Below are 25,439 nucleotides of genomic sequence, written 5' to 3'. Positions count from 1 at the left end.
CAACGACTCATTAATTTTTTCAATTTGTTTCTTCCAAAATGGATTAAATGATCGATTTCCACGGTACAAATATGTTTAGATTTCCCAAAATATTTGCCAAAATATACATTGTCACATCATACGCAGACAAAGTTAATTTTCTTCGGATGAAGATCTTTTTTCGTGATTTTAAACCCAAAATTCGATGTTTTGATGCTTTTTCGGGACATAATTTGAAATTTGACATGTGTGACCAAAAAAAAATGTGTTTTTATCATTTTGAAGATTTTATTCATTTTTTTCCTTGAAAATGGATAAAGTGATCGATTTCAACTTTTCATCAAATTCTTGCAAATTTTTCCAAAATTTCATAGAAAAAATTAAAAATTTGCATTTTTTCAACGACTCATTAATTTTTTCAATTTGTTTCTTCCAAAATGGATTAAATGATCGATTTCCACGGTACAAATATGTTTAGATTTCCCAAAATATTTGCCAAAATATACATTGTCACATCATACGCAGACAAAGTTAATTTTCTTCGGATGAAGATCTTTTTTCGTGATTTTAAATCCAAAATTCGATATTTTGATGCTTTTTCGGGACATAATTTGAAATTTGACATGTGTGACCAAAAAAAAATGTGTTTTTATCATTTTGAAGATTTTATTCATTTTTTTCCTTGAAAATGGATAAAGTGATCGATTTCAACTTTTCATCAAATTCTTGCAAATTTTTCCAAAATTTCATAGAAAAAATTAAAAATTTGCATTTTTTCAACGACTCATTAATTTTTTCAATTTGTTTCTTCCAAAATGGATTAAATGATCGATTTCCACGGTACAAATATGTTTAGATTTCCCAAAATATTTGCCAAAATATACATTGTCACATCATACGCAGACAAAGTTAATTTTCTTCGGATGAAGATCTTTTTTCGTGATTTTAAACCCAAAATTCGATATTTTGATGTTTTTCCGGGACATAATTTGAAATTTGACATGTGTGACCAAAAAAAAATGTGTTTTTATCATTTTGAAGATTTTATTAATTTTTTTCCTTGAAAATGGATAAAGTGATCGATTTCAACTTTTCATCAAATTCTTGCAAATTTTTCCAAAATTTCATAGAAAAAATTAAAAATTTGCATTTTTTCAACGACTGATTAATTTTTTCAATTTATTTCTTCCAAAATGGATTAAATGATCGATTTCCACGGTACAAATATGTTTAGATTTCCCAAAATATTTGCCAAAATATACATTGTCACATCATACGCAGACAAAGTTAATTTTCTTCGGATGAAGATCTTTTTTTCGTGATTTTAAATCCAAAATTCGATATTTTGATGCTTTTTCGGGACATAATTTGAAATTTGACATGTGTGACCAAAAAAAAATGTGTTTTTATCCATTTTGAAGATTTTATTCATTTTTTTCCTTGAAAATGGATAAAGTGATCGATTTCAACTTTTCATCAAATTCTTGCAAATTTTTCCAAAATTTCATAGAAAAAATTAAAAATTTGCATTTTTTCAACGACTCATTAATTTTTTCAATTTATTTCTTCCAAAATGGATTAAATGATCGATTTCCACGGTACAAATATGTTTAGATTTCCCAAAATATTTGCCAAAATATACATTGTCACATCATACGCAGACAAAGTTAATTTTCTTCGGATGAAGATCTTTTTTCGTGATTTTAAACCCAAAATTCGATGTTTTGATGCTTTTTCGGGACATAATTTGAAATTTGACATGTGTGACCAAAAAAAAATGTGTTTTTATCATTTTGAAGATTTTATTCATTTTTTTCCTTGAAAATGGATAAAGTGATCGATTTCAACTTTTCATCAAATTCTTGCAAATTTTTCCAAAATTTCATAGAAAAAATTAAAAATTTGCATTTTTTCAACGACTCATTAATTTTTTCAATTTGTTTCTTCCAAAATGGATTAATTGATCGATTTCCACGGTACAAATATGTTTAGATTTCCCAAAATATTTGCCAAAATATACATTGTCACATCATACGCAGACAAAGTTAATTTTCTTCGGATGAAGATCTTTTTTCGTGATTTTAAACCCAAAATTCGATATTTTGATGCTTTTTCGGGACATAATTTGAAATTTGACATGTGTGACCAAAAAAAAATGTGTTTTTATCATTTTGAAGATTTTATTCATTTTTTTCCTTGAAAATGGATAAAGTGATCGATTTCAACTTTTCATCAAATTCTTGCAAATTTTTCCAAAATTTCATAGAAAAAATTAAAAATTTGCATTTTTTCAACGACTCATTAATTTTTTCAATTTGTTTCTTCCAAAATGGATTAAATGATCGATTTCCACGGTACAAATATGTTTAGATTTCCCAAAATATTTGCCAAAATATACATTGTCACGTCATACGCAGACAAAGTTAATTTTCTTCGGATGAAGATCTTTTTTCGTGATTTTAAACCCAAAATTCGATATTTTGATGTTTTTCCGGGACATAATTTGAAATTTGACATGTGTGACCAAAAAAAAATGTGTTTTTATCATTTTGAAGATTTTATTAATTTTTTTCCTTGAAAATGGATAAATTGATCGATTTCAACTTTTCATCAAATTCTTGCAAATTTTTCCAAAATTTCATAGAAAAAATTAAAAATTTGCATTTTTTCAACGACTGATTAATTTTTTCAATTTATTTCTTCCAAAATGGATTAAATGATCGATTTCCACGGTACAAATATGTTTAGATTTCCCAAAATATTTGCCAAAATATACATTGTCACATCATACGCAGACAAAGTTAATTTTCTTCGGATGAAGATCTTTTTTCGTGATTTTAAACCCAAAATTCGATGTTTTGATGCTTTTTCGGGACATAATTTGAAATTTGACATGTGTGACCAAAAAAAAATGTGTTTTTATCATTTTGAAGATTTTATTCATTTTTTTCCTTGAAAATGGATAAAGTGATCGATTTCAACTTTTCATCAAATTCTTGCAAATTTTTCCAAAATTTCATAGAAAAAATTAAAAATTTGCATTTTTTCAACGACTCATTAATTTTTTCAATTTGTTTCTTCCAAAATGGATTAAATGATCGATTTCCACGGTACAAATATGTTTAGATTTCCCAAAATATTTGCCAAAATATACATTGTCACATCATACGCAGACAAAGTTAATTTTCTTCGGATGAAGATCTTTTTTCGTGATTTTAAATCCAAAATTCGATATTTTGATGCTTTTTCGGGACATAATTTGAAATTTGACATGTGTGACCAAAAAAAAATGTGTTTTTATCCATTTTGAAGATTTTATTCATTTTTTTCCTTGAAAATGGATAAAGTGATCGATTTCAACTTTTCATCAAATTCTTGCAAATTTTTCCAAAATTTCATAGAAAAAATTAAAAATTTGCATTTTTTCAACGACTGATTAATTTTTTCAATTTATTTCTTCCAAAATGGATTAAATGATCGATTTCCACGGTACAAATATGTTTAGATTTCCCAAAATATTTGCCAAAATATACATTGTCACATCATACGCAGACAAAGTTAATTTTCTTCGGATGAAGATCTTTTTTCGTGATTTTAAACCCAAAATTCGATGTTTTGATGCTTTTTCGGGACATAATTTGAAATTTGACATGTGTGACCAAAAAAAAATGTGTTTTTATCATTTTGAAGATTTTATTCATTTTTTTCCTTGAAAATGGATAAAGTGATCGATTTCAACTTTTCATCAAATTCTTGCAAATTTTTCCAAAATTTCATAGAAAAAATTAAAAATTTGCATTTTTTCAACGACTCATTAATTTTTTCAATTTGTTTCTTCCAAAATGGATTAAATGATCGATTTCCACGGTACAAATATGTTTAGATTTCCCAAAATATTTGCCAAAATATACATTGTCACATCATACGCAGACAAAGTTAATTTTCTTCGGATGAAGATCTTTTTTCGTGATTTTAAATCCAAAATTCGATATTTTGATGCTTTTTCGGGACATAATTTGAAATTTGACATGTGTGACCAAAAAAAAATGTGTTTTTATCCATTTTGAAGATTTTATTCATTTTTTTCCTTGAAAATGGATAAAGTGATCGATTTCAACTTTTCATCAAATTCTTGCAAATTTTTCCAAAATTTCATAGAAAAAATTAAAAATTTGCATTTTTTCAACGACTGATTAATTTTTTCAATTTATTTCTTCCAAAATGGATTAAATGATCGATTTCCACGGTACAAATATGTTTAGATTTCCCAAAATATTTGCCAAAATATACATTGTCACATCATACGCAGACAAAGTTAATTTTCTTCGGATGAAGATCTTTTTTCGTGATTTTAAACCCAAAATTCGATGTTTTGATGCTTTTTCGGGACATAATTTGAAATTTGACATGTGTGACCAAAAAAAAATGTGTTTTTATCATTTTGAAGATTTTATTCATTTTTTTCCTTGAAAATGGATAAAGTGATCGATTTCAACTTTTCATCAAATTCTTGCAAATTTTTCCAAAATTTCATAGAAAAAATTAAAAATTTGCATTTTTTCAACGACTCATTAATTTTTTCAATTTGTTTCTTCCAAAATGGATTAAATGATCGATTTCCACGGTACAAATATGTTTAGATTTCCCAAAATATTTGCCAAAATATACATTGTCACATCATACGCAGACAAAGTTAATTTTCTTCGGATGAAGATCTTTTTTCGTGATTTTCAATCCAAAATTCGATATTTTGATGCTTTTTCGGGACATAATTTGAAATTTGACATGTGTGACCAAAAAAAAATGTGTTTTTATCCATTTTGAAGATTTTATTCATTTTTTTCCTTGAAAATGGATAAAGTGATCGATTTCAACTTTTCATCAAATTCTTGCAAATTTTTCCAAAATTTCATAGAAAAAATTAAAAATTTGCATTTTTTCAACGACTCATTAATTTTTTCAATTTATTTCTTCCAAAATGGATTAAATGATCGATTTCCACGGTACAAATATGTTTAGATTTCCCAAAATATTTGCCAAAATATACATTGTCACATCATACGCAGACAAAGTTAATTTTCTTCGGATGAAGATCTTTTTTCGTGATTTTAAACCCAAAATTCGATGTTTTGATGCTTTTTCGGGACATAATTTGAAATTTGACATGTGTGACCAAAAAAAAATGTGTTTTTATCATTTTGAAGATTTTATTCATTTTTTTCCTTGAAAATGGATAAAGTGATCGATTTCAACTTTTCATCAAATTCTTGCAAATTTTTCCAAAATTTCATAGAAAAAATTAAAAATTTGCATTTTTTCAACGACTCATTAATTTTTTCAATTTGTTTCTTCCAAAATGGATTAAATGATCGATTTCCACGGTACAAATATGTTTAGATTTCCCAAAATATTTGCCAAAATATACATTGTCACATCATACGCAGACAAAGTTAATTTTCTTCGGATGAAGATCTTTTTTCGTGATTTTAAACCCAAAATTCGATATTTTGATGTTTTTCCGGGACATAATTTGAAATTTGACATGTGTGACCAAAAAAAAATGTGTTTTTATCATTTTGAAGATTTTATTAATTTTTTTCCTTGAAAATGGATAAATTGATCGATTTCAACTTTTCATCAAATTCTTGCAAATTTTTCCAAAATTTCATAGAAAAAATTAAAAATTTGCATTTTTTCAACGACTGATTAATTTTTTCAATTTATTTCTTCCAAAATGGATTAAATGATCGATTTCCACGGTACAAATATGTTTAGATTTCCCAAAATATTTGCCAAAATATACATTGTCACATCATACGCAGACAAAGTTAATTTTCTTCGGATGAAGATCTTTTTTTCGTGATTTTAAATCCAAAATTCGATATTTTGATGCTTTTTCGGGACATAATTTGAAATTTGACATGTGTGACCAAAAAAAAATGTGTTTTTATCCATTTTGAAGATTTTATTCATTTTTTTCCTTGAAAATGGATAAAGTGATCGATTTCAACTTTTCATCAAATTCTTGCAAATTTTTCCAAAATTTCATAGAAAAAATTAAAAATTTGCATTTTTTCAACGACTCATTAATTTTTTCAATTTATTTCTTCCAAAATGGATTAAATGATCGATTTCCACGGTACAAATATGTTTAGATTTCCCAAAATATTTGCCAAAATATACATTGTCACATCATACGCAGACAAAGTTAATTTTCTTCGGATGAAGATCTTTTTTCGTGATTTTAAACCCAAAATTCGATATTTTGATGCTTTTTCGGGACATAATTTGAAATTTGACATGTGTGACCAAAAAAAAATGTGTTTTTATCATTTTGAAGATTTTATTCATTTTTTTCCTTGAAAATGGATAAAGTGATCGATTTCAACTTTTCATCAAATTCTTGCAAATTTTTCCAAAATTTCATAGAAAAAATTAAAAATTTGCATTTTTTCAACGACTCATTAATTTTTTCAATTTGTTTCTTCCAAAATGGATTAAATGATCGATTTCCACGGTACAAATATGTTTAGATTTCCCAAAATATTTGCCAAAATATACATTGTCACATCATACGCAGACAAAGTTAATTTTCTTCGGATGAAGATCTTTTTTCGTGATTTTAAACCCAAAATTCGATATTTTGATGCTTTTTCGGGACATAATTTGAAATTTGACATGTGTGACCAAAAAAAAATGTGTTTTTATCATTTTGAAGATTTTATTCATTTTTTTCCTTGAAAATGGATAAAGTGATCGATTTCAACTTTTCATCAAATTCTTGCAAATTTTTCCAAAATTTCATAGAAAAAATTAAAAATTTGCATTTTTTCAACGACTCATTAATTTTTTCAATTTGTTTCTTCCAAAATGGATTAAATGATCGATTTCCACGGTACAAATATGTTTAGATTTCCCAAAATATTTGCCAAAATATACATTGTCACGTCATACGCAGACAAAGTTAATTTTCTTCGGATGAAGATCTTTTTTCGTGATTTTAAACCCAAAATTCGATATTTTGATGTTTTTCCGGGACATAATTTGAAATTTGACATGTGTGACCAAAAAAAAATGTGTTTTTTGAAGATTTTATTAATTTTTTTCCTTGAAAATGGATAAATTGATCGATTTCAACTTTTCATCAAATTCTTGCAAATTTTTCCAAAATTTCATAGAAAAAATTAAAAATTTGCATTTTTTCAACGACTGATTAATTTTTTCAATTTATTTCTTCCAAAATGGATTAAATGATCGATTTCCACGGTACAAATATGTTTAGATTTCCCAAAATATTTGCCAAAATATACATTGTCACATCATACGCAGACAAAGTTAATTTTCTTCGGATGAAGATCTTTTTTTCGTGATTTTAAATCCAAAATTCGATATTTTGATGCTTTTTCGGGACATAATTTGAAATTTGACATGTGTGACCAAAAAAAAATGTGTTTTTATCCATTTTGAAGATTTTATTCATTTTTTTCCTTGAAAATGGATAAAGTGATCGATTTCAACTTTTCATCAAATTCTTGCAAATTTTTCCAAAATTTCATAGAAAAAATTAAAAATTTGCATTTTTTCAACGACTCATTAATTTTTTCAATTTATTTCTTCCAAAATGGATTAAATGATCGATTTCCACGGTACAAATATGTTTAGATTTCCCAAAATATTTGCCAAAATATACATTGTCACATCATACGCAGACAAAGTTAATTTTCTTCGGATGAAGATCTTTTTTCGTAATTTCAAACCCAAAAATCGATGTATTGATGCTCTTTCGGGACATAATTTGAAATTTGGCGGGTGTGACCAAAAAAAAATGTGTTTTTTTCATTTTGAAGAATTCATTCATTTTTTTCCTTTCATCAAATTCTTGCAAAATTTTCCAATATTACATTAAATTATTGCAATATTCTACAAATTTTCATAGAAAATTAAAAAATTTCCATTTTAGCAATGCATTATTGGAAAAGTTTGGAAATTTTAATCGAATTATTGCAAAATTTTCCAAAATTTCATAGAAAATATTAAAAATTTCCATTCTTTCAACGACTTATTAATTTTTGCCTCCCCGAGGTAACACACGGTAACTTGGGTCTAGTACTCAAGGCTAACATGAATGGGATCTCGTTATAACAAGGACCCTAGAGGTGCATAGTGCAGGCCCACCGGCGCGTGGAACACGCCCTGGCTCTCACCAACCTTGCCCTACCTATGGGTTAAATAGATCGCTGCCTTGTGATGGACTGTTGAGTCAAAGGCTACGGGAGACAACCCAGACGGAAAACGATGGTCAGACTGGGATCAAAACTTTGGAAGGGAACCCGTCTAGGAGAGGAAACTCTGATGTAAAACCTGGCTAGAAAGGAGTCGTCACCCATGGTAGGGAACCTATCTAGGAGAGCAAACCCTGATACAAAAGCATGTGAGGGACTTGCTGACCACCACATTAAAATAAAGCTGAAGCTAGAGGACCAACCCCCCACTACTGGATACAAATGGTTACAGAAACGATTACAGTAAAAGTCATTCCTCGGACTCGTCAACGACTAGAGAAAGAGGACCAAACCAAACATCGAGGACAGCAAATGACGCGAAAGCCGATGAAGTTGTTCTCACCAAAACAACCAACAACCAAAGGCACTTGGAATTTTAGAACAATGTATCAAAGTGGCAAAAGCTTGCAAATTGCGAACGAAATGGATAGATACAATATCGAAATTCTAGGACTCAGCGAAGTAAGATGGAATACAGCTGGAATGACAACACTATCTTCAGGTCATACGGTCATATTCTCAGGAAATTCAAATGAAGACGACATACATGACAAAGGCGTGGGATTTATGCTTACAAAGAAAGCCAAGAAATCGCTTTTGGACTGGAATCCAATATCTGCAAGAGTGATATCAGCTAGATTTGACACTCGATTCCAGAAAACAACATTTATATAGGTGTATTCACCAACAAACACCGCAGACGAAGATGATAAAAATGACTTCTACAACTTATTACAATCAGTTGTTGATGCCGTTCCTAAAAGAGACATCCTTATCATCTTAGGAGATCTGAATGCCAAAGTAGGTGATGACAGAGGAGGTAGAGAAAGGGAGATAGGACCACATGGAATAGGGCAAATGAATGAGAACGGAGAGATGTTTGCTGACTTTTGCGCTATAAACAGTCTAGTAATTGGCGGTACTTGGTTTCCACATAAATCTTGTCATAAAACCACCTGGATTTCACCATCTGGAAACACTGAAAACCAAATAGACCACATAACAATAAGCCGTCGATGGAGATCTTCATTACAAGATGTACGAACAAAACGTGGAGCAGACGCAGCATCAGATCACCACCTTGTAATTGGAAAAATTAAACTCAAGCTTTTAACAACAAAGAAAAGAGAGACTACAAAAAGGAAGTTTAATGTTGAGAAGTTAAGATCAGAAAGTGAACGAAAACTTCCAAATTACACTCAGGAACAGATTTAGTACTTTATTAGATCTTGACAACGAAGAAATGAACAATGATATTAATGACATCTGGAACTCAACAAAGACAGCTATTCTGGGAGCATGCGAAGAAACAGTAGGTTTCATTCAAGTGAAAAGAAAGAAATGGATGTCAGATCAAACATGGGATACAGTATCTGAAGGAAGGGAAATAAAAGAAAAGTTGATGAGTGCCAAAACCAGACAGCAAAAGAAAAACCCGCAAGACCTTTACAGCGCAAAAGACAGAGAAGTGAAGAAAAAGCTGTAAAAGAGATAAAAGAAACCATGCTGAAAAGTTAGCAGTAGAAGCTGAAAACGCCTGCTTAAAAGGAGACATCAAAACATTGTATAACATCACAAGACAACTCAGTGGAAAGATCTCTCAAAATGAAAATTTACCAGTCAAAGATAAAAACAACAATACCCTCACAAAGCTAGAAGATTAGCTTGACAGATGGAAAGAACACTTTGTGAGGAATTGAACAGACCACCACCAACAAATCCACCAATACTTGAAGAAGGGCCAACACTTAACATAGAGACTGACAAAATTATCGAAAATGAAGTAAGAAAAGCCCTAAAACATCTTAAGAATGGGAAAGCAGCGGGAATCGATGGCATACCACCAAAAGCCCTCAAGTCCATGAATGACACTACCATTCAATATCTTCTTGGGGTATTAAACCTGATATGGGAAAAAGAAAAAATTCCAAAAGACTGGCAAAAGGGACTCTTGGTAAAACTACCTAAAAAGGGGGACAAATCCAATTGCAACAACTGGAGAGGAATAATTCTTTTGTCCATTCCTAGTAAAATCCTATGCAATATAATCTTACAAAGAATGAAAGAAGAGATTGATAGCAAGCTGAGAGATGAACAAGCTGGATTTAGACAAGAACGATCGTGTGTCGACCAGATTGCTACACTCAGAATAATTATTGAGCAAACGATCGAATGGCAGTCATCCCTATATCTAAACTTTATTGACTTCCAGAAAGCATTTGACAGCATAGATCATCAGGTCTTGTGGAACATTCTAGGACACTATGGGATTCCACCTAAGATTATTTCCATGATTAAGTTACTGTACGAAGAATTCTCTTGTCAGGTCATACATGCTGGTACATTGACGGATCCTTTCCCTGTAACAACTGGCGTAAGGCAAGGATGCATTCTCTCTCCCCTTCTCTTTCTCATAGTCATCGACTGGATAGCAATAACTTAATAAAGTTTTTTTGGAATATTTCATCAAATCATTTCAAAATTTTGCAATTTTTCATTGAAAAAATTAAAAATTTGAGTTCTTCATCAAATTATTGTAAAATTTCGCAAATTTTCATCAATTTATTGCAAAATTTTCCTATTATTCTTCGAAAACATTGAAAATTTGCAATTTTCAATCGATTTGTAACAATTTTTAGGTATATTTCATCAAATAATTGCAAAATTTTGCAATTTTTCATCCTTGCTAGATTTTACAAATTTTCAAAGAAAAATTAGCATTTTTTCAACCAATTATTGCAAAATTTTGCATATTTTTTTCAAATTTTTGCAAAATTTTCCAAAATTTCATTGACATATAAATTAAATGGCAATTTTACATTTATATTAAATGGCAATTTTTCACCTAACTATTCCAAATTTTGCAAATGTTCAACTTATATTGCAAAAGTTTTCAATTTTTCATCGAAAAAACTAGACAATTACAATTTTTCAACGAATTATTGCAAGATTTAGCAAATTCTCAGAATTTTTGAAAATTTTTTTAACTTCAACGAAAATATCTAAAATTTGGAATTTTTCATGCAATTTTGGAAAATTTTATCTAATTATTCCAAAATTTTGCAAATTTTCATCGAGTTACTCCAAAATTTTGGAAACTTTCTTCGAAAAAACTTTAAAATTTGCAATTTTTCATCAAGTAATTGCAAAATTTTGCAAATCTTCATCCAGTTATTGCAAAATTTTCCAAATTTTCATTAAGAAATAGCTATATTTTGCTAAATTTCCAAAATATTGCAAAATTTTCCAAATTTTCATAGAGTTATTCCAAAATTTTGGAAACTTTCATAAAAAAAACTTTAAAATTAGCAATTTTTCATCAAATTTATTTATGCATTAATTTGCATGTACCAGATCCATTGTCATTTTTTTTCTGATTTCATGTTATTGGATCACATATATCCAATTAACCCCCGCACCCTTTATTTTGAATACTAAACAATCCTGGATAAATTATTATTTGTTTACTGTATTATTTCTCAAAAAAAGTAGTGCAGACCATCAGTTTTCCTTCAGTAGAAATAATAGAAATGATAAATATCCATATAGTAAAATAAATGAGTTAAATGCTCTATATAAATCATTGGCACTTGAGTTCACATCACATATGGAATGGGTGATCCCCGTTTTTGATTGAAATGCATGGATTTTTTTCATGGAACAATTCAAAGTATTTGAACTTAATTAATATTACGAAATAATAAAGCATTTATAAAACAATGAAGTCACAAACAAAGGGCCGGATCCCAACACTTTGACCAACAATCTGCACCATGAAAACTGATTTATTCAACGGGTCATAGTTATCCTTTCCTCGTTTGTCTACCCCGGATTTGACTTTTTATGAACAACTCAGTGGGTGTTTCTAGAAAAGCAGAGGACGCTTACTCTACCGATGCACCTGGTCCATGCTCCCAGTTTTCAGTGGAGTCCGAGTTGCTCATTTGCTTTTGTTACTTTGAATGAATGATTTTAGTTATTTTATGTTCTTTGTTGTGTATGTTTGTTTTCCATGTCTGGTCTTTGTACCTGAATTGCATTCTTTTGATTACCGCTATAACCTTGGTTCCCTTGATTACTCTTTGAAAAAGAAGGGCACCTGCCGAGGTTGCTCAAAATCATTTGCCATTTGTTATAGATCTTACATATGTAAATGCCCATTTTTTCAATAAAAAGGGTGTGTCAAAAACTGGACCCCGCCGTCGTTTTGGATTGACCATTGTACATTGTAGATGTATACATGTGTTAATGATGATAGACACAAGAACCCAGTTAAAAAATGGGAAAAGTTTAAACTATCTGTATACTTTAAGTTATAACATAATATTATAAATTATTGGCTCCTTGTGTATCATGTTCATGAATCATAATTTTTTCAATAAAAACAAAAAAAAATAACAGATGACAGAAGTTCCGGTGTACCGATATGAAAGTAGAAATTATATTTATAGACTTTTTATTTTTAAAAAACTTTTCAAATAACTACGCAGTAAGGTAAAACAGACCACTCTTGAGAGGGGAATGGCAGTAACCCTCCACATAAATTTTTAGCTTCCTGCAAAAATATCAGTAAATATACGATACATTTCATCAACATCTACTTCGTCTTGGAGGAGTTCTTAAATCGATTAGAGAGACTTCGAAATTATAGATTCTACCTGCTCTTACGGGAGGTAACTCTGCAAAAAACAGGATAAAATATGGCTGCACCCCGAGCTCCGCAAGTAGGGAATAGCCTGTTTCATTTCGACATTTTTCTCCTATCAAATGGATTGAGTTAGAAAAAAATTGGAAATTGTTTTTACGCTTTAAAAGACTAAAATTAAAAGAATATAATTCATGGAATGCTTCTCAATTAGTATTAAAAAGAGTAAAAAGAGGGGGCAGACAAGCTATTTATTTTGATCACTTATATAAAGTATCTACCACAGAATTAGGATAAGGAAGACGGTCTACAAGTAAGTCATATGGCCAGGGGTCGGCTGGCCAGTAATTTATTTTGATCACTTCTATAGTAGCTTAAAAAGAAAAGAGTAAGGAAACAATACATGATATGATCAACAAATCCAAAGTATACGACAAAAAACCTGTTGAAAACTTGAAAACAGAGGCAATTTACATACACAATATAGAGAGCAGAATAAGAACATATACGTGTATATTCAGTATAAAAGAAAACGACAGCACACAGTCACCAAGGGAGCTACCTTTCATTTTGTTTTTAAGGGGGTTTGCTTCGATAGAATTTTTATTCTAATCTTGCATTTTGAGAAATGTACATGTAGGTCCTGTGCACAATAGATTTTTCATTTAATTACATATATTCTAACAGTGAGAAATCCAATATTTTTGTCTTATAACTTCATCCAAACCCCTTATTAAAATAAAATGGTAGTAGTTCCATAAAGCACTTACTTTATGAACACCCAAAAATTTAAAAAAAAAAAAAAAAAAATATTAAAATCATATCAACTTTTACATATCTGCATGCAGTTGAAATCTCTTATGATTTATGCGGCAACACAAATTGCAATAAACATACATGAATTCTCATACATAATTTCAAATATTAATGCGTACATAATACAAAATAAGCGCAGCAAGATATGCAGGAAGTCTAACTATGTACACACGAGGAAATGTGGACACAATATTAGTTTTTGGCACACAAAACATAGGGACTTACAGTTCATGAAGGCTAAAAACCACTAATTCCACTTTCCATAGGCTTCTATGCTAATTTCACAATATTCAATGGCTTCTCTGGACTTTACCTTAACTTTAACCTGCTGAGGACTATATATCAGCATGATTCTACATATGTCAGCTCACAATCCTCAGAATGGCATGTGGGGTTAGCAGACTTGCAGTGCAGTACTGGTCACCGGAAGTGAAGTGTCTATAAATAGCATGGGAAATCCCAGTGTTTTCACAAGATAGGGGTATATTTAGAAATCATTATGGAGATTAGGCTTCACATCACAAGAAGCAAAATGCACTTACAGAAATGTTTTTCCTTTCAGAAACTGTTTAAATGTTTTAAATGAGATGAGAACTTTTTTCACAGCACTATGAGAAACAGGGGTAATTTCTGCGTAGGACTATTTTTGCGTACGTTCCAAATGCTCATTGGTTGAATTGGTGGTCTGTAACCTTATGGACACAACTCATTGGACAATCGGACAAGGGTGCAATCGTGGATCACTTTGTACAACGAAGACAGTGCCATACCATTTTTAAACCGCATTTTTTTTTGCAGTCGTATAAAATAACGCAACATTTTCACGTTACGATAAATCCGTTTTACTCTTTTAATTCGTTTCTTCCTGAACAATATCATGCTTGTTTTTCAATAAAAAAGAAATTAGTTAAGAAGTATATGCAACATATTTTTTTCTGTAAAAATTGCTTTACTCTTGTCATTACAATGTCAAATGATAAGAAGTTAAAATATGTGGTTAGTTGGACTGCAATCTCTTTCAAAATTTCCAAGTACTTCCAGCAACAACATTACCATTGTTCAGTGACGTTGTTAGCACAGAAACGAATCTATGGATGTTTTACGCAAGACTTTGACAAGTAGACCCAAAACTCCCATTTTTTAAAAACAAAAAAAAAACGACTTGTTGAACATGGCACATATGAATGCAAATATGGTATTTTATTGTTTTAACTACAAAAATGACCACTAAATTCTTTAATTGGTACCCCCTTCCTATTTGATGATGGAAAGTGCCTTTGACCATTACATATATGATTTAACTGTACATAAAAACGCCTACGCAGCTTCATGGCAAGTCAATTTCTATGTGAAATACAACCGCACCCCCCACCCCCCCCCCCCCCCAAAAAAAAACAAAAACAAACAAAAACAAACAAACAACGTGTGCAACTCAAGTATTTGATTTCTTTACAAAAGAAACTTGCTCACCGGTAATATATTTTTGTTGCTGATTTAATTGTTCAAATGTTGAAACCAATCTTGTGGTGGACATTTCGTACAGTTTCAATTTGTATTAATGCCTCTATAATATTTTATATTGAAGTTAAACTCTTACTTTTAACTAGTTAACCTTTTCTTCCTTTTGAACACAGTTAAACGAGGAGTCTACCTTACAAAAATGTAGGTAGAAATACATGTAAGAATATGAAACTCCAAGATGATTATTTCAATAATTTTAAGTATATTTGAACAAGTAGAGGAAGTTTAAATAATTATCACAATAGATCATGGAAATAGTTTTTTTCTACAATGTATAACGCAATATATATAGATTGTCATATTGTTATGTATTTCCATGCTTAAACATGCAAAATAGTAAACTTACACTGTTCTTTAATGCGTATTTCCATTAGACATTTCATTACCTGGCAATATTTAGCTGATATATTCTATATTCTCATTCCTAAAAGTTGACCTTTTCAACCATATGATTGGTCATTGTATACTGTAAGATATTTTGCATGATGCATGTTTACAAATGATAGACTAAGCACTTTTGAAACACAATTTCCCAAACATAAGTTCCTAGCAATATGCACATCTCCATATGGTAATCTAGCATTACATTGAGTTATGCATAACAATCCTGCAAGTCTACAGTATTCACATCTCCAAAGTTTAATAACAAAGCGGGAAGCTGCTTAGAAAATAGCAGACAGACAGCGTAAAATCTGTATATCCTATAACTTCGTTTGCGAGGGTATAATGAGTAACATGAACTTCACTAAATCTTGGAGTATGGACCAGGTGCACTGGTAGGGAAAACATTCACTTATCTTTCTAGAAACACCCGACGAACTACTCGAGCATAAAATTTCACGCCCCGGTAGATGAAAGAGGAAGGAAAACATGATGAACAAATCGTTTTTTTTTTATCATGCACTTGGATATCAGACCCATCGAAACCTGCCGGACCGTCGGACCTGTCCGGTAAAATTGTCCCAGGTCCGGTAAATACACGTTGCTTGTCGGCCCGGGTGTCCGATGTTTTTTTCTTACGTTAAAGAAGATTTTCTCAAAACTGAAGTGTTTTTTGTGAATAATAAAACTAGAACGTTTTAATAATTACGTGAATTAGTCTACAGTCTAGCGAGATAGTCAATCAATTTGATTGTAAACAATAATATGTAACTTCCGGTTCATTCTCTACACGTCATTTCGTCCTTTTATATATCGTCCCTTCCGTTGTCTCACTACTTGTTTACATGTGAAACATGCAGTCATTATATTGTCAAAATAATAATGAAAAAAATAAAATGAAACACAAAATACTGATGTTATAATGACTAATGATGCAGATGTTGAAATACTTGATGAGGAAAAGAATGATATTGATAATGTACAAGTTGAAGTTAACTCAACACTTAACATTGTGGAGAGCCTTTGTGACAAAGACAATGATGATGATTATGTTTTATTCCAGAGATTGAGAATAGATTTTATAATTTAATAACAATACTTTATTTCAAATTTAAAAAATCAACAATATATAATACAAAGAACTCAAAACAAAGTACACGTTTCGTTTATGAAGACTCATCAGATACACTCTAGCCAAAATGAATAATGGTGACAAATTAACAAATTCAAGAGCCCATACCCAGTAGTTTTAAAATCAGCTTGATAATAAAATGTACTTGGAGATTCCCACCCCCCATCAAAAATGTTAGCGTGTCGATTAATTTTTCAGAGTTTTTTCGGTCAGACAAATTGTCGTTCGGTCAGACAAGTCATCACCTTGTGTCTGACCGAATGTCAGATGTGCTTAAAAAAATTTCGATGGGTCTGGGATTGGTCATACTTTAAGGAAGAACAATAAAAACACTACAAAGCAAGCTTTAGATTGGAATCCCCAAGGGCAAAGAAAAAGAGGAAGACCAAAGAACACCTGGAGGAGGGGTTTGAACTCTGAACTGAAGAGAGTAGGACTAACGTGGAAGAATTGTAACACCATCGCCCAAAACCGAAGCGAATGGAGAGAAACTGTAGTCGCCCTATGTCCACCCATGGATGAAGTGGAATAAATCATAAATCATTAATTTTTTCAATTTTTTTCTTCGTAAATGGATTAAATGATCAATTTCCACCGTACAAACATTTTTCCCAAAATATCTGCAAAAACATTAATTGCAGAATCATATGCAAAAAAAGTACATTTCTCTACATATCATTATAAAAATGGATAAATTTCCGGAAAAAGATGTTTTTTTTGTTCAAAACCTTAAATTTGATGTATAGATGCCCTTTCGGGACATAATTTGAAATTTGGTGATTATAACCGAAAAAAAGTGTGCTTTATTATTTGAAGATTTTTTCAATTTTTTTCCTTGAAAGTGGAATAAATGATCGATTTCCACGGTACAAATATGTTTAGATTTCCCAGAACATTTGCAAAAATATACATTGTCATATCATACGCAAACAAAGTTAATTTTCTTCGAATGAAGATATTTTTTGTGATTTTAAACCCAAAATTCGATGTATTTATGCTCTTTCGGGACATAATTTGAAATTTGGTGAGTGTGACCAGAAAAAAATGTGCTTTTTCCATTTTGAAGATTTTTTTCATTTTTATCCTTGAAAATGGATAAATTGATCGATTTCAACCGCGCAAGTTTTCATAAAATTCTTGCAAAATTTTCCAATATTACATTAAATTATTGCAATATTTTACAAATTTTCATAGAAAATTAAATAATTCCATTTCAGCAATGAATTATTGGTAAAGTTTTTTTGGAATATTTCATCAAATCATTTCAAAATTTTGCAATTTTTCATTGAAAAAATTAAAAATTTGAGTTCTTCATCAAATTATTGTAAAATTTCGCAAATTTTCATCAATTTATTGCAAAATTTTCCTATTATTCTTCGAAAACATTGAAAATTTGCAATTTTCCATCGATTTGTAACAATTTTTAGGTATATTTCATCAAATAATTTCAAAATTTTGCAATTTTTCATCATTGCTAGATTTTACAAATTTTCAAAGAAAAAATAAAAAATTAGCATTTTTTCAACCAATTATTGCAAAATTTTGCATATTTTTTTCAAATTTTTGCAATATTTTCCAAAATTTCATTGACATATAAATTAAATGGCAATTTTTCACCTAACTATTCCAAATTTTGCAAATTTTCAACTTATATTGCAAAAGTTTTCAATTTTTCATCGAAAAAACTAGACAATTACAATTTTTCAACGAATTATTGCAAGATTTTGCAAATTCTCAGAACTTCAACGAAAATATCTAAAATTTGGAATTTTTCATGCAATTTTGGAAAATTTTATCTAATTATTCCAAAATTTTGCAAATTTTCATTGAGTTACTCCAAAATTTTGGAAACTTTCTTCGAAAAAAACTTTAAAATTTGCAATTTTTCATCAAGTAATTGCAAAATTTTGCAAATCTTCATCCAATTATTGCAAAATTTTCCAAATTTTCATTAAGAAATAGCTATATTTTGCTTAATTTCCAAAATATTGCAAAATTTTCCAAATTTTCATAGTTATTCCAAAATTTTGGAAACTTTCATAAAAAAAAACTTTAAAATTAGCAATTTTTCATCAAATTTATTTATGCATTAATTTGCATGTACCAGATCCATTGTCATTTTTTTTCTGATTTCATGTTATTGGATCACATATATCCAATTAACCCCCGCACCCTTTATTTTGAATACTAAACAATCCTGGATAAATTATTATTTGTTTACTGTATTATTTCTCAAAAAAAGTAGTGCAGACCATCAGTTTTCCTTCAGTAGAAATAATAGAAATGATAAATATCCATATAGTAAAATAAAGGAGTTAAATGCTCTATATAAATCATTGGCACTTGAGTTCACATCACATATGGAATGGGTGATCCCCGTTTTTGATTGAAATGCATGGATTTTTTTCATGGAACAATTCAAAGTATTTGAACTTAATTAATATTACGAAATAATAAAGCATTTATAAAACAATGAAGTCACAAACAAAGGGCCGGATCCCAACACTTTGACCAACAATCTGCACCATGAAAACTGATTTATTCAACGGGTCATAGTTATCCTTTTCTCGTTTGTCTACCCCGGATTTGACTTTTTATGAGCAACTCAGTGGGTGTTTCTAGAAAAGCAGAGGACGCTTACTCTACCGATGCACCTGGTCCATGCTCCCAGTTTTCAGTGGAGTCCGAGTTGCTCATTTGCTTTTGTTACTTTGAATGAATGATTTTAGTTATTTTATGTTCTTTGTTGTGTATGTCTGTTTTCCATGTCTGGTCTTTGTACCTGAATTGCATTCTTTTGATTACCGCTATAACCTTGGTTCCCTTGATTACTCTTTGAAAAAGAAGGGCACCTGCCGAGGTTGCTCAAAATCATTTGCCATTTGTTATAGATCTTACATATGTAAATGCCCATTTTTTCAATAAAAAGGGTGTGTCAAAAACTGGACCCCGCCGTCGTTTTGGATTGACCATTGTACATTGTAGATGTATACACGTGTTAATGATGATAGACACAAGAACCCAGTAAAAAAATGGGAAAAGTTTAAACTATCTGTATACTTTAAGTTATAACATAATATTATAAATTATTGGCTCCTTGTGTATCATGTTCATGAATCATAATTTTTTCAATAAAAACAAAAAAAAAATAACAGATGACAGAAGTTCCGGTGTACCGATATGAAAGTAGAAATTATATTTATAGACTTTTTATTTTTAAAAAACTTTTCAAATAACTACGTAGTAAGGTAAAACAGACCACTCTTGAGAGGGGAATGGCAGTAACCCTCCACATAAATTTTTAGCTTCCTGCAAAAATATCAGTAAATATACGATACATTTCATCAACATCTACTTCGTCTTGGAGGAGTTCTTAAATCGATTAGAGAGACTTCGAAATAATAGATTCTACCTGCTCTTACGGGGGGTAACTCTGCAAAAAACAGGATAAAATATGGCTGCATCCCGAGCTCCGCAAGTAGGGAATAGCCTGTTTCATTTCGACATTTTTCTCCTATCAAATGGATTGAGTTAGAAAAAAATTGGAAATTGTTTTTACGCTTTAAAAGACTAAAATTAAAAGAATATAATTCATGGAATGCTTCTCAATTAGTATTAAAAAGAGTAAAAAGAGGGGGCAGACAAGCTATTTATTTTGATCACTTATATAAAGTATCTACCACAGAATTAGGATAAGGAAGACGGTCTACAAGTAAGTCATATGGCCAGGGGTCGGCTGGCCAGTAATTTATTTTGATCACTTCTATAGTAGCTTAAAAAGAAAAGAGTAAGGAAACAATACATGATATGATCAACAAATCCAAAATATACGACAAAAAACCTGTTGAAAACTTGAAAACAGAGGCAATTTACATACACAATATAGAGAGCAGAATAAGAACATATACGTGTATATTCAGTATAAAAGAAAACGACAGCACACAGTCACCAAGGGAGCTACCTTTCATTTTGTTTTTAAGGGGGTTTGCTTCGATGGAATTTTTATTCTAATCTTGCATTTTGAGAAATGTACATGTAGGTCCTGTGCACAATAGATTTTTCATTTAATTACATATATTCTAACAGTGAGAAATCCAATATTTTTGTCTTATAACTTCATCCAAACCCCTTATTAAAATAAAATGGTAGTAGTTCCATAAAGCACTTACTTTATGAACCCCCAAAAATTAAAAAAAAAAAAAAAAAAAGAACAAACAAAAAAAAAAAATAATAATAAAACGGGATTGCATGACACCGAGTTCTCCGAAAGCGTTTATAAGCGTATACCTACTCCACCAGCGGCACCCTAATACGATTAATTTTATCTTATTTTTATTAAAATCATATCAACTTTTACATATCTGCATGCAGTTGAAATCTCTTATGATTTATGCGGCAACACAAATTGCAATAAACATACATGAATCCTCATCTCTCTCTCGGAATATTGCGTAACTGCACAGAAACGAATCTATGGATGTTTTACGCAAGACTTTGACAAGTAGACCCAAAACTCCCATTTTTTAAAAACAAAAAAAAACGACTTGTTGAACATGGCACATATGAATGCAAATATGGTATTTTATTGTTTTAACTACAAAAATGACCACTAAATTCTTTAATTGGTACCCCCTTCCTATTTGATGATGGAAAGTGCCTTTGACCATTACATATATTACATATATAATTTAACTGTTCATAAAACGCCTACGCAGCTTCATGGCAAGTCAATTTCTATGTGAAATACAACCGCACCCCCCCCACCCCCCCCCAAAAAAAAACAAACAAAAACAAACAAACAAACAAACAACGTGTGCAACTCAAGTATTTGATTTCTTTACAAAAGAAACTTGCTCACCGGTAATATATTTTTGTTGCTGATTTAATTGTTCAAATGTTGAAACCAATCTTGTGGTGGACATTTCGTACAGTTTCAATTTGTATTAATGCCTCTATAATATTTTATATTGAAGTTAAACTCTTACTTTTAACTAGTTAACCTTTTCTTCCTTTTGAACACAGTTAAACGAGGAGTCTACCTTACAAAAATGTAGGTAGAAATACATGTAAGAATATGAAACTCCAAGATGATTATTTCAATAATTTTAAGTATATTTGAACAAGTAAAGGAAGTTTAAATAATTATCACAATAGATCATGGAAATAGTTTTTTTCTACAATGTATAACGCAATATATATAGATTGTCATATTGTTATGTATTTCCATGCTTAAACATGCAAAATAGTAAACTTACACTGTTCTTTAATGCGTATTTCCATTAGACATTTCATTACCTGGCAATATTTAGCTGATATATTCTATATTCTCATTCCTAAAAGTTGACCTTTTCAACCGTATGATTGGTCATTGTATACTGTAAGATATTTTGCATGATGCATGTTTACAAATGATAGACTAAGCACTTTTGAAACACAATTTCCCAAACATAAGTTCCTAGCAATATGCACATCTCCATATGGTAATCTAGCATTACATTGAGTTATGCATAACAATCCTGCAAGTCGTTAATGAGGAGTTGTAGACAACACGAGACAAAGTAATGCCAAAAAAAAACTGTCTTCACATAAATCATTTCTACAATTTTTGTCAAAACATAAATTCCTGACAGTATTCACATCTCCAAAGTTTAATAACAAAGCGGGGAGCTGCTTAGAAAATAGCGGACAGACAGCGTAAAATCTGTATATCCTATAACTTCGTTTGCGGGGGTATAATGAGTAACGTGAATTTCACTAAATCTTGGAGTATGGACCAGGTGCACTGGTAGGGAAAACATTCACTTATCTTTCTAGAAACACCCGACGAACTACTCGAGCATAAAATTTCACGCCCCGGTAGATGAAAGAGGAAGGAAAACACGATGAACAAATCGTTTTTTTTTTTTATCATGCACTTGGATAATACCTATGTTCCATGGTGACTACAACACAGCTTTCGTAGTGATAACATCTTGCAGTCACATGATCCTGTCCCAGAAGGCTTACACGGTAAAAAAAATCCATGAATCAAGTTCTGGTATAACGGAGGTACTGAAAGCGATAAACTGACCTTCGTAAATACCCGTTTTTTTTTGTTTTTTTTTTTTTGTTTAATGTATTTCAAAGGAAGATGCAGTTTGCCCACTTTCAGGTCAGTTTAAGATCATAACTGATAGTCTGTACTACTTGTAAAAAAATGTCCCGGATTTGGTTATTCACATACACCATTATGGCATAGAACCGTTTACCAGCGTTACACTGACAGAATACTTCGGGAAAGATAGCTTGATTTGGTGTGTATTTAAAAATTGTTGACGTATGTTTTGTTGTGCACAGGGACTTGTACACCAAGAAAATGGACTAAAACAGGACATGCAGTGGCAGAGCCTTGGGGTATGGTTGGAAAACATAGGCACCGTAAAACAGCGCACTGTAGCCTGAACAACCCCATTTATATTTTTTTCGGATGGGAACATTTAAAAATTTCTTGACAAACGCCCTTTGGGATGGTTTCTGTGTTGACATTTGCTCCTGTTTCCTAGATATGACAGTTTAAACTCTGACACCAGTCAGTTATAACAAGGATTAAAAAAAAACGTGATGTGCCCAAATTAACATCCCACCGAAAAAAGAGAAATTATTCTCATATGTAGTTTCGTGTTTTATTAAACGTATATGTCAGCCCCCTGTTTCTAATACTAATTTAGAAGCAGTGCATTAATTATATTCTTTTAATTTTAGTCTTTTAAAGCGTAAAAACAATTTCCAATTTTTTTTTCTAACTCGATCCATTTGGTAGGAGAAAAATGTCAAAACGAAACAGACTATAGTATTTAAATTACGAGAATGTGTGTCACATGATCAGTTTAAATATACTCAAAGATGGCGGCCACCAGACAATTTGAAGCGGTCGTCCGAGAAAAACGTGCTGTAGCTAACGAATAAGGTGGACTTTGGTATTCAAATTGATATACTTGCATAGCAAAATATGTCTACTTTCAAACCATCCACCGTCCCGGATCCTTGGCGTGCTGCTGTCGGCGCAATCAGTCCCGGTTCGAGTCGAGGTCGAGTTGTAAAATTTTCCCGAATACTACATATAGGGCATTTCAAGGGCGTCGGATAGTTTCGCCCTTTTCCCATTCGCCCTCTCGTTGTTTCACCCTTTTTCCCCGTTCGTCCGGGTTGTTTCGCCCTTATTGTAGGGTCGTTTCGCCCTCATTAGATATACATGTGTTGATATATACCGAGTTATTAATGGGTCATTTCGCCCTCCTTACTGACCTTAGATTTATTTTCCTGTTAAATGGCTTGTGTTGTGACAGGTAAGAATACATGTTTATTCTGTGAATAAAAACTTGAATGTTTGTATAGTAGGGGTTGATCTAATTGTTAAATTGGTAGATACTTGTACTGGTATTCCTTTTTCTTTCAGATAAAGCAAAGTGGATGTTTGCACCTGACTTAACGGCATTGCGGTATTGCAGTTGTGTAATACCCGTGTTACATATACGATGTTGCCATTTCTGACAAACATCGCATGTAATGGCGTGCTGTCGGCCGGTTACTGGTCGGGAACACTCTATGCAGAGTTCAGTAGGCATACTGGAGTTGTTTGGGAATGCCGGATGATCCCATGGAACTTGTATTTAAGCACCTCGGTGAACGATGCCCAAGCTATTCGATCTTAAGATCAAACGATTACCGCAATCAAGCACTGAAGCCGTGAATGCAATTACATACGGGTTAAAACATTATATACTATTACAAATTAATTAAGTTTAATACTGAAGCTGTGAATTCAATTATACAAAGGTATAGTGTAGATCAATTTAGAACTAATTATGTTAAATGCTGAAGCTGTGAATACAATTAAATATGGGTCAATAACCTACTATTAAACATTAATTGATTTAATTGCTGAAGCTGTGAATGAAATTAGCAAAAATTTAATTGAAAAGAAAAGATAAAGCATTCTATATTGTTTTTGACAAGCTGTCTATGCAGTTACGCAATATTCCGAGAGAGAGAGAGAGAGAGAGAGATCTAAATAAATATACAAACTATTCAACATTTGTAGGGGCAAAATCTTTGATCTTTTTTAACAGAAGAAATAAATACATAAAAATGGAGGGATAAAATGACTCATCACATAAACGAACTCTTTTTAATGTATCATCAACTATTTATTTGTTGTAATGATACATAAACGAATTAGAGAGGGCGATACGACTCACATCGAGAACGAAGGCTAAAATAGTAGTAAATAATATTTATAAGGAGAAATTCCTTATTAATAAGGAAAGGACGAAACGACCCACCATAAAGGGCGAAACAACTCACATAAAGGGCGAAAGAACCCAGGGCGAAGGAGAAAAAGGGCGAAACGACCCGGAATATCTCCAGCGCCGAATCCCAAAAGGGATTACTGTTTCCATAGAAAAGCGTCCTTAAGGTCAAAGGGTAAAAAGCGAAACTGTACCGACTGCGTCGGAAAAAAATAAGCCTGGAAAGTTTTTAAAATTTTAAACCTTGATCAAAAATGGAAAAAAAATTGAAAACTTTTTTTAAATAATAAATTGTTAGGTGTTAAACGGACTGTATAACTTTTGATCCATTTGCTATTATTGCAATCGAATATGTTTAAACGAAAGCTTTATACTTCATACTATTGGTTCCGGTT

General features: G+C 31.1%; 1 protein-coding gene across 1 annotated transcript; it reads left to right on the top strand.

Annotated features, from left to right (window-relative positions):
• Positions 1-8,684: 8,684 nt before the first annotated feature.
• On the top strand, positions 8,685-9,476 carry LOC148605555 (protein CFDP2-like). The gene is made up of 2 exons (XM_088547597.1): positions 8,685-8,723; positions 8,937-9,476. Exons 1-2 carry the CDS (start codon positions 8,685-8,687, stop codon positions 9,474-9,476), a joined length of 579 nt encoding a protein of 192 aa, XP_088403723.1.
• Positions 9,477-25,439: the final 15,963 nt, after the last annotated feature.

This window comes from Perna viridis, chromosome 10 (assembly GCF_037379345.1).
Source record: "Perna viridis isolate PV_CMFRI_1.1 ecotype Kerala chromosome 10, ASM3737934v1, whole genome shotgun sequence".
Taxonomy (NCBI): Eukaryota; Metazoa; Mollusca; class Bivalvia; order Mytilida; family Mytilidae; genus Perna; species Perna viridis.
This window is presented reverse-complemented; position numbering and strand designations above follow the sequence as displayed.

Bases quoted from the DNA above. Each gene is read 5' to 3' on its own strand.
- LOC148605555 (XM_088547597.1), top strand. From the start codon at position 8,685: ATGGATAGATACAATATCGAAATTCTAGGACTCAGCGAA. The intron at 8,724-8,936 runs GTAAGATGGAAT...ACATTTATATAG, and splicing joins AAATTCTAGGACTCAGCGAA to GTGTATTCACCAACAAACAC.